This window comes from Cyprinus carpio, chromosome A11, assembly GCF_018340385.1.
Source record: "Cyprinus carpio isolate SPL01 chromosome A11, ASM1834038v1, whole genome shotgun sequence".
Taxonomy (NCBI): domain Eukaryota; kingdom Metazoa; phylum Chordata; class Actinopteri; order Cypriniformes; family Cyprinidae; genus Cyprinus; species Cyprinus carpio.
This window is the reverse complement of record NC_056582.1, coordinates 20,037,907-20,047,482: the sequence shown is the minus strand read 5'-3', so window position 1 is coordinate 20,047,482 and position 9,576 is coordinate 20,037,907. Positions and strand designations below refer to the sequence as shown.

At 35.2% G+C, this 9,576-nt stretch overlaps 1 protein-coding gene across 1 annotated transcript in view; it reads left to right on the top strand.

Annotated features, from left to right (window-relative positions):
• LOC109063869 (testis-expressed protein 264-like) overlaps window positions 1–9,013 on the top strand; it is a 20,723-nt gene extending 11,710 nt beyond the window's left edge. The window contains exons 2-3 of the mRNA XM_042766710.1: window positions 2,217–2,385; window positions 8,626–9,013. Coding sequence (XP_042622644.1) covers window positions 2,217–2,385; window positions 8,626–8,918 — 462 coding nt within the window. The 3' untranslated portion in view covers window positions 8,919–9,013. The remainder of the gene's footprint in view (window positions 1–2,216; window positions 2,386–8,625) is intronic.
• Window positions 9,014–9,576: the final 563 nt, after the last annotated feature.

The window sequence follows — 9,576 nt, the reverse complement described above, 5'->3', positions numbered from 1 at the left end:
TGGCTTCTATGGACAGATTTTTGTTTTTTTTATAGCAAACCCAGTGCAAACGGGTATAAAAAAATACCCCATCCCCACCAGTAAATATACTGCTGGATCTTTAATGTTGTGGGCCTATTTTTCTGCCGGAGGTCCTGGACATCTTGTTCAGATATTGGCATCATGGATCCTATCAAATACCAACAGATAAAAATATCTAAACCTGTCTACCTCTGTTAGAAATCTTATAATAGGCCATGGTTGGATCTTCCATCAGGACAATGATCCAAAACAAACATCAAAATCAACACTAAAATGTCTCACTGAGCACAAAATGAAACTTCTGCCATGGTCGTCTCAGTTCCCTGACCTGAACCCTATAGAAAATGAGTGAAGAGAAGCACCAACATGGAGCTGGGAATCTGAAGGATCTGGAAAGATTCTCTACGAAGGAATGGTGTCTGATCTCTTGTCAGGTGTTCTCCAAACTCATCAGGCATTATAGGAGAAAACTCAGAGCTGTTATCTTGGGAAAATGATGTTGCAATAATTGGGTGCCATTAATTGTGGCTAATGTGAACTATTGAAAAACATTTATTTCATAAGATTCCCCACACCCCACACTTTCTATTGTTTCACTTCAAAGATAGGTTAGAATTTTGTGAATTTTTTTGAATGAAAAGATCAAAAAGATAAAACAATGTAGATTTTTGCACACCCTTTTGCCTTTAGAACTGCCTTAATTGTTCGTAGCTGGATTCAACAAGGTGTTGGAAATATTCCTCAGAGATTTTGGTCCATATTGACATGATAGCATCACGCAGTTGCTGGAGATTTGTCGGCTTCCCTAGGCTGTGGTGTTTAAACGAATCTCAGTTGGTACTAAGGGGCCCAAAGTCTGCCAAGAAAATATCCCCTACACCATTACACCACCACCACCAGCCTGAACTGTTGAGACAAGCCAAGATGGATCCATGCTTTCATGTTCTTTATGCCAAATTCTGGCCCTACCATATGAATTTTGCAGTTACACCACCGACTCATCAAAACAGGCAACATTTTTTAAATCTTCTATTGTCCAATTTTGGTGAGCCTGTGCGATTTTTTTAGCCTCCGTTTTCCTGTTCTTAGCTGACAGAAGCAGCACCCGGTGTGATCTCCTGCTGCCGTAGCCCATCTGCTTCAGGGTTCGATGTGTTGTGCATTCAGAGATGGTATTCTGCATACCTTGGTTGTAACGAGTGTTTATTTGAGTTACTGTTGCCTTTCTATCATCTCTAACCAGTCTGCCCATTCTCCTCTGACCTCTTACATCAACAAGGCATTTTCGTCCACACAACTGCCGCTCACTAGATATTTTCTCTTTTTCTGACTATTCTCTGTAAACCATAGAGATGGTTGTGACTGAAAATCCCAGTAGACCAGCAGTTTTTGAAATACTCAGACCAGCCCGTCTGGCACAAACAACCATTCCACGTTCAAAGTCACTTAAATCCCCTTTCTTCCCCATTCTGATGCTCGGTTTATACTTCAGCAAATCATCTTTACCACATCTAGATGCCTAAATGCATTGAGTTGCTGCCATGAGATTGGCTGATTAGCAATTTGTGTTACCAAGCAATTGAACAGGTGTACCTAATAAAGTGGCCAGTGAGTATGTATGCGAGTGTGTATATATGTGTGTGTGTCTGTCTTATTAAATGCACCAAGGTTGCATTTATTTTAAAAAAAAAAAAAAAAAAAAACCTAAAAGGATTGTTTACTATTTTAATGTATTTTAAAATGTAATTCCTGTAATGCAAAGCTGAATTTTCAGCATCATTACTCCAGTCTTCAGAAATCATTCCGATATGCTGATTTGCTGCTCAAGAAACATTAGGTTGAAAACAGTTGTGCTGCTTAATATTTTTGTGGTGACCTTGTTTTTTTTTTTTCAAGATTCTTTGGATTTAATAGAAACTTCACAAAATAACAGCATTTATTTAAAATAGATTTTTTTTATAACATTATAAATGTCTTTTCTTTAACTTTTGACCAATTTAACACATCCTTGCTGAATAAAAAGATAATATATATATATATATATATGTGTGTGTGTGTGTGTGTGTGTGTTTGTGTTTTTCAGCTTGGAATAGTGCTTAGATCATTCTCTTTTTGAGTTTTTGAAGGGGTTGGCCTAAGAAGTTTAAACTATAATGTTGTTTTTCCTTTTATCCTTTTGTTTATCTGTCTCTTAGGAAAGGAAGTTGTGTGCACATCCATTTCTAGAGATCTACCGAGGGGGAATGATCCACTATATGAGTCCGCTGGCTCGGCAGGGTGATTTCTATGTTCCTGAAGTTAGAGAGGCCCAAAGACGGTTATTGGGAAAAGAGTCTGAAGAGGACAGGAGGACAGACATCACAGGTAAACTATAATTATTCAATTTACAGATGCTTTCTTATCTGAAATCACTCCCAGTACACTCATTAAAGAAATAAGAGTTTAATCAAGGCATTATTTTGAGTATCTGCACACTTTAAAGGGATAGTTCACCTAAAAAGGAAAATTTGATGTTTATCTGCTTACCCCCCAGCACATCCGAGATGTAGGTGACTTTGTTTCTTCAGTAGAACACAAACAAAGATTTTTAACTCAAACCGTTTCAGTCTGTCAGTCATATAATGTAAGTGAATGGGAATCACGTTTTTGAGAGCGATCCGCTGTAAAGCAAGAAGAAAAAGACACATCAGGCACCTGCTGTTGAGAACGCGCTCAGGACAGTTTGGACATTGCAGTGAATCAGAAGTAAAAAAAAAAACAATATAAATACTGTTCAGTTTCTTGCACAGACCGATCGTTTTGTGTCTTTACACATCAATGTATCGTCACGAGCCGCAGGGTATAATTTGGTTTTGTTTGTGTGTGTTTTTTTTTTTTTTTACTCTCAAAGCCATGATTCCCATCCACTTCCATTATATGACTGACAGACTGAAACGGTTTGAGTTAAAAATCTCCGTTTGTGTTCTACTGAAGAAACAAAGTCACTTACATCTTGGATGCCCTTGGGGTAAGCAGATAAACATCAAATTTTCATTTTTAGGTGAATTATCCCTTTAAGCCTTTTTTTTTTTAGCTAAGAACCACCCATTTTGAAAAGAAGAGATTGTCTAACCGATGTACATAAACTATTAAACATAGTTTGTTTGGCTTTTCAATGACATTAGTATGAACGTTTCGATTCCCAGCCAAGATTTTTAACCACCCAAGTACTCTCCAACTGTTTATGGAGCCCTAATAGTAGCCTATCGTCAATTTAACAAGTTAAAATTTAATGCAACAAGTGTGTTTCAGTGGTTGAAATTAAGCACCAAAGTGTTTTTATAGGCATTAACCATCACCTTATGGAGTCATATTGGCTGAACTGTGTGATCACCTACACCTGCTCTAGTGATAATGAGAAACAATCTGTGTGTATCCATGGCGTATTGCCCTGGTCAGACCAAAGCCCAGAGGTACCGCCGAGCAAATATGAAACACGGGTGAGCTGTTTGTGACCTGAGGGATGTGTTGTCCACACCAGCTGTCCTGGACGGGGTGTGTGTGAATCCTAGTGATGCCAGTTTCACCTGTTACCCTGAAACAAATACATTGTAATGACTATAATATATGATAGAGGAGAAGATTAAAGCAAAGAAGATGGAAGATTAAAGGACAAATTTTGGTCCAAATGTGCTGCTAAATTGAATATGTTTTACAGCATGTCTCGTTCCTACTGTCCTCTCATCATTCAAGCGCATGTTTGATCCTCTAGCGGGACATGCAGACAGACCCTCAAAATTAGCACTTGCTAAGAAGCAAAGTAAGTTGCTAGTTGGTTTGTAACTTTAGAAACTAACATGAAAATGTGTGAATCTGAAAACATGTTGGAAATGCACTAGAAATGTATTTATCAACATAAGTAAAATATTATTAAGTGTGTTTTCAGTATTGGCTTATTATATAAACGTATTATATATTTCTAAAGTATTTAAGGTATAAAGTACTTTCTTATTTAAAGTTTCTACATATTTTAGGCAAGTTAAAGGGATAGTTCACTACCAAAAAAAAAAAATTAATTTTTGTCGTCACTTTTTTTTTTTTTTGGTTCATACAATGAAAGTGAATGGGGTCCAATGTTGTTTGGACATACTGAAAAAAAAAAAAAAAAAAAAAAAAAAAAAAAAAAAACAGTATATAACATTTATTTAAAAATTTCCATTTATGCATTTGGCAGACGCTATCCAAAGCATTTTATTTTGCATTCCAGCTACCTGTTTTCAGTTTATGCATTTCCTAGCAATCAAACCAATGACTTTAGGGTTGCTAGCACCATGTTCTACTGTTTAAACAACAGGAAGGCAGTTAATAATTGTCACTCGCCCATTACTGATAACCATTTCAGAATTTATGGCAATATTAAAAGTAGTAGTCAAAGTAGAAATGTGATTTTCCATATAGAAATATATATATATTTCCCCCACTTTTATTTCTGTAATTTCTGTCGGTCTGTCTTTCTGGTATCAAAATAAACATGTGCAATGATTTATTAGTGTACATAACAGTATACAGAGAAATGACACGTTTTTTTTTTGTGAAATAATTTTTTTCCATTTTTTAATGAGCAGAAATCTGTCAGCAGTGTGCCTGTAGTGACACAAAGTGTAGAGAACAGATGTGAACTAAAAAAAAACAAAAAAAAAACAGCTTTTATAGTCCTTGATTGTGAAGTACTTCTGATTGTCTCTGAGCAGATGTCTGCGCTGTGTTTTGAAATTGCCAGGGATGTTTCACTGAAGCTGTAAAGTCAGAAATGACTGACCGTTTAATTATTAATGTGCACTAGCATCTCTTTTTGAAGATTGAGTTAAAATGCAATAATTAAACTAACTTAGTGAATTTATGTTTCAGCGCTGTGTCAGCTGTGCATTTAAGCAGATACTGCATGTGATGTTGTCAAGTGATGTTTTAGTTGTCATGCCGAAGGAAACGCTGTGTTTTGCTGAAGTGGCGTGAAGCTGACCTCGCTGCTCAGATTTAAGCATTCAACATCTGTTCCCTGGTGAAAGATGCTGTTCACGAAACAGCTTCAAAATGAGTTTTGTCAAAGTGGACTATTGCACTGAAATGTGCTTTAAATAGCAAGGTCTGTCTCTGTCTGTGGTTGTGTGTCGTGTGAGGAGGGTCGGCACATATGGAACCCAAGGGCAATTCTTACACCTTTAAATAAACCTTAAGTTTCAAAATCACAAAGTAGTGATTGCAAATTCTTGTCTTGTACATTCCTGCTCATCTTAATATTTATTAAGTCTACAGTATAGCCTTTTGTCCTGGAGTTTTTATTTTATTTTATTTTTATTTTATTTTTTTTTTATTTTTTTTTTTTTTTACCATTTTCTTATTTTTTATTTTCTTGTGTTTGTATTCTTAAATAACTGCACTGTCCATGGAGTGGACCTGACTTACATTTCACTGCTGGTCATATGCTCTCCATATAACCATGTATATGGAACAAATACATTTAAATCTTGAATCTTGAATGTGATTGCATTACTTTGTAAGAAATTAACAACAAAATTTTGAGACAAATTAGATTTCATTTTACAATTCTTTTTGCAATTGTCCAGATCTTTACTTCTTTTCAGTTTGGATGCCCCCGAGTCCAAATGACTACCTATTTTATGATGGAGTTTTAGCTCTCTGGAAGCAGATTTTGTGATGTCAGGGCAACTGTATCACTGGTTAAAAAATGTAATATTATACAAATATTATGATATGAATAATATGAAATATTGAATCTTTAAAATGTGTTTAATGAAGTAATCATCATTATTCCATTACAGTAATTAACTAAAAACTCTTCTTGACTTATCAGTTAATAAATATATTTTAATAAAAAGAACTGAACATACTTTTTAATGGTTCTTTTAAAATAATAATTGTAATAATTGTAATGTGTGCTTTAAACACATATTATTCCTCAAATTAAAAAGGTGAAAATAATTTTAAGCTTAATTTTATACTTCAAAAAAATAATGTGTAATATTCTTACAACCTTGTTTGAGAAACAGTACATTAATTAAATTTTAGTTTCAATTCAGAAAACACTTGCATTCCAGTTTAACTATGCATTCAATTCTTAGAAATAGCGCTACATTTAATATGCATTTTTTAGTGTAAACATCTTTCCTTTCTATGTAAATTAGGCTCATTATAGAGTGCATATTCACAAAACTTTGCATGCAACAAATAAGCTATTTCCTGCAGAAAGCGTGTGGTAAACAATTAAAAAGATGAGCCAAATTCATTCTTTGAGTCTATTCTTCATTGAGTCTTTCTAAATACAAATATTTCAGTGCTGCTATTACTACTGTCTCACATTTGTAATAGTTTGTGAGATATGAAGCAAAATGTATAAAATGTAACACGCATGCTGATGGCATATGAAGGACACTTTGTTCTCTCTCTCCGACACTACCAGTCTCTTCATCTTTATTCCTCTCACTTTCACACACATCCCTGTCATCCCTCACTATCCTCCCTTCATCTAGTCTGTCCGTCCCTACTTAAAAAATGCCACAGTGACAGGAAGAGCAGGAGGCAGATAAACACTAAGTGAATGGCCATCTAATAGACACACAAAAACATCCCTTCATCTTAGAAGCACTGACATAAGCAAAAAAAAAAAAAAGCAGAGATGCAGGCGGTCCTGACACATTTGTCACCCTGACACTCTGAGTGTGAGCGTGCAGGGTCTCCTTCACTAGCAGCATGAGCACACACACAAACACACACCTCTCAGTGAAGCTCAGGCTGTGTGGCACCTCTCTCAATCTGTTAGTCTGTCTGTCTGTCCTCACTCATACTGTCACTTACTCTGTGTGTGTCTAAAACTCCTGTGTATCCTACAGGGATACAGAAGATTATGTTTTAATAGGAAGTACTATGTTTCATAGTTTAGATACGGTACCTATATCAGTACCATATTAATTAAATGGCTGATATTTCCGATTCTTTTTAATGTATCATTTAATCAATTCCCGTTTTTACATTAGATTACCTTTGCTGTCATCTAAACCCTCACTTAATCTTAAAAAATAAAAAAAAAAAAAATAAAAACACACACACAAATAAATAACAATGTTAAATATTATATTTAGTAAATCTCAGAATATACATTTTTCATGTAAAGGTTACTTTGTGTGTAGCATTTAAAATTATAATTTTTTATTTAGACATAATAGTATAGATTTTTAATATCAGATTAATAGATTAATTTGTCATTGACCTCAATGATCATAATAATTATCAGATTATCGTACTGGGCTGAATTTTAATATTTGTGCACATTTCAAAAGCATTGATTTTTTTCATGCAGAAATTTTAAAATTTAAAATTTCTGAAGGAAAAAATCTTGAGTGTTTTTTTAGAATTATTTCAATACTATTATTGTATTTATTAATATTTTGAATGAGCTTTTAAATTATTTCAAGTTAATATTATAATTTTAGTTTAAGTTTTAGTAATTTTATGTGCTTTTTATTAGTTTTTTATTTATTAGTCATTTTTATTCATTTTTTATATATACATTTGTTTATGTATTTTATTTCGGCCAGTTGCCAAGGCAAGATATCTAATTTTCATTTAAGTTTTTCATTTAAGTTTCATTTAAATAATTTATATTATTACAATTTCTTTTTATTTGCTTTAATATTTAGTAATAGCAACACTGGTATAGCATTTCAGAATGACTGATTTTAGATTTTAATTTTTTTTATTTATTTAGGCAAAATGGTATAGAATTTTAAAATCAGCCATGTAAAGGTGATACCCACAATAATGATCAAAATATTGGTGTTTCCCTTTATTTTAAAAAAGTGTGCATCTGTGTTTTTAAAATTACTTTTTCATACATGAAAAAAAGAGAAAAACTAGATTCTATGTTAATAAAGAAAATATTGAGTGAGACCACCATGCTGCTATGCAGTTCCTAAGATGTTCAAGATGTCTTCTGCATATTGCTATCCAGTTGCTAGGGTGTTTTGAATGGTTGCTAGGTGGTCAAAGGCATCTAAAGATTAACCACATAAGACTTATTTAGAAGAACATGTACCGGTTTTCTCCTAGATGATAAAACAGGGGAAAAATCAGGAGATGTGCATTGAGGGAGGGACGCGAAAAATAGGCAACCGCTAATAATGTGTGCTTAAAAATACTAAGACCCATAGCAACTGAATGCCAGTATGTTAGCATGATGGCAGTGAGTTTTAAACAGGCGAGCAGAAATCTTGTTATCTGCAAAGGTTGTGTTCACATACTCCAATGCCAACACATGCAGGTCTCCAAACACTCATCATCTCCCTTCCACGAACACACGCACAACTGCTTATTAGCAAGTAGCACCACTCCAGAAACAACCTGGAGTAGCTGATTAAACACAAGAGAATGTGTCTGTTTTGTACTTTAAAATGACGAAGATGTTAAGAGACGCGAGGAGGGCAGGAGTTTTAGAAATATTTTATAGTTTTTGACAGGAGACGCTTTCATTAGCGGAGGTGCTGCTTGCTCGCTGTGACACTATGGCGAAATGAATCACCTCTTGTGTTTGTGTGGGTGTGTGACACACAGGTGCTGACTCCCACAGCGAGCGCAGTTCCGTGAGCTGCCTGCCCCCCTCGGAAAGCCGGGACACCTCACCTGCCCCGCCCACCATGCAGATGCACTCAAACAGAGATGGAGATCAACACTGGGACTTTGACCATGTGGAGAGAAGCGACACCTCCAGCGTTTCTTCCTTCGAGGAGCTGGATCTCAACTCAGAGAGGACGGACAGGTGTGCCCACACCCCTCCACCAATCACAGGAAGCGGCAAAAACAACCTGCAGGGGCAAGACAGAGACATGACGAACGAGGAAGAGTGAGAGAGTGGAATTTTTGGTTTTAAAGGGATGGTCCACCAAAATAATTGTGCAAATAACCAAATAGCTTTTTAGCACAATCCTTACATACTCTTGCCAATTTTTCTTGCCAACCACAAAAAGCCACCATAAAACGTGGTCCATATGACGTTTTTGCTCTATTCCAATGTTTTATTTTAGGGATACTTATACTTATCATAGTTTAAATTCATATTTTAAATTACCTTTGTTTTTTATACTTTCATTGTTAATTTTCATTTTAGTTTTAGTAATTTTGTTATGTGATTTTGTCAGGTTTTTTATTTCTATTTATTTTATTTCATTCAAAGTTTTTAATAGTTTTAGTTAATAATAACAACACTGATTCCAAGTCTTCTGAAGCCATGTGATAGGTTTGTGTGAGGAAAATACCAAAATCCTGCCCTCTTCAAAAGTTCATGTTACGTTCTACCAAAATCCTCAAATGTTCGGTTACTACAGTGGTTCCCAATCCTGGTCCTGGAGTCCCCAACACTGCACATTTTATATGTCTCCCTATTCAAAACACACCTGATTCAACTCATTCAGCTCATTAGTGAAGCCTCCAAGACCTCAAATGTGTGTGTCAGAGATAAGAGAGACACCAAAGCGTGCAGTGTTAGGGGTTCTTCAGGACCAGGAT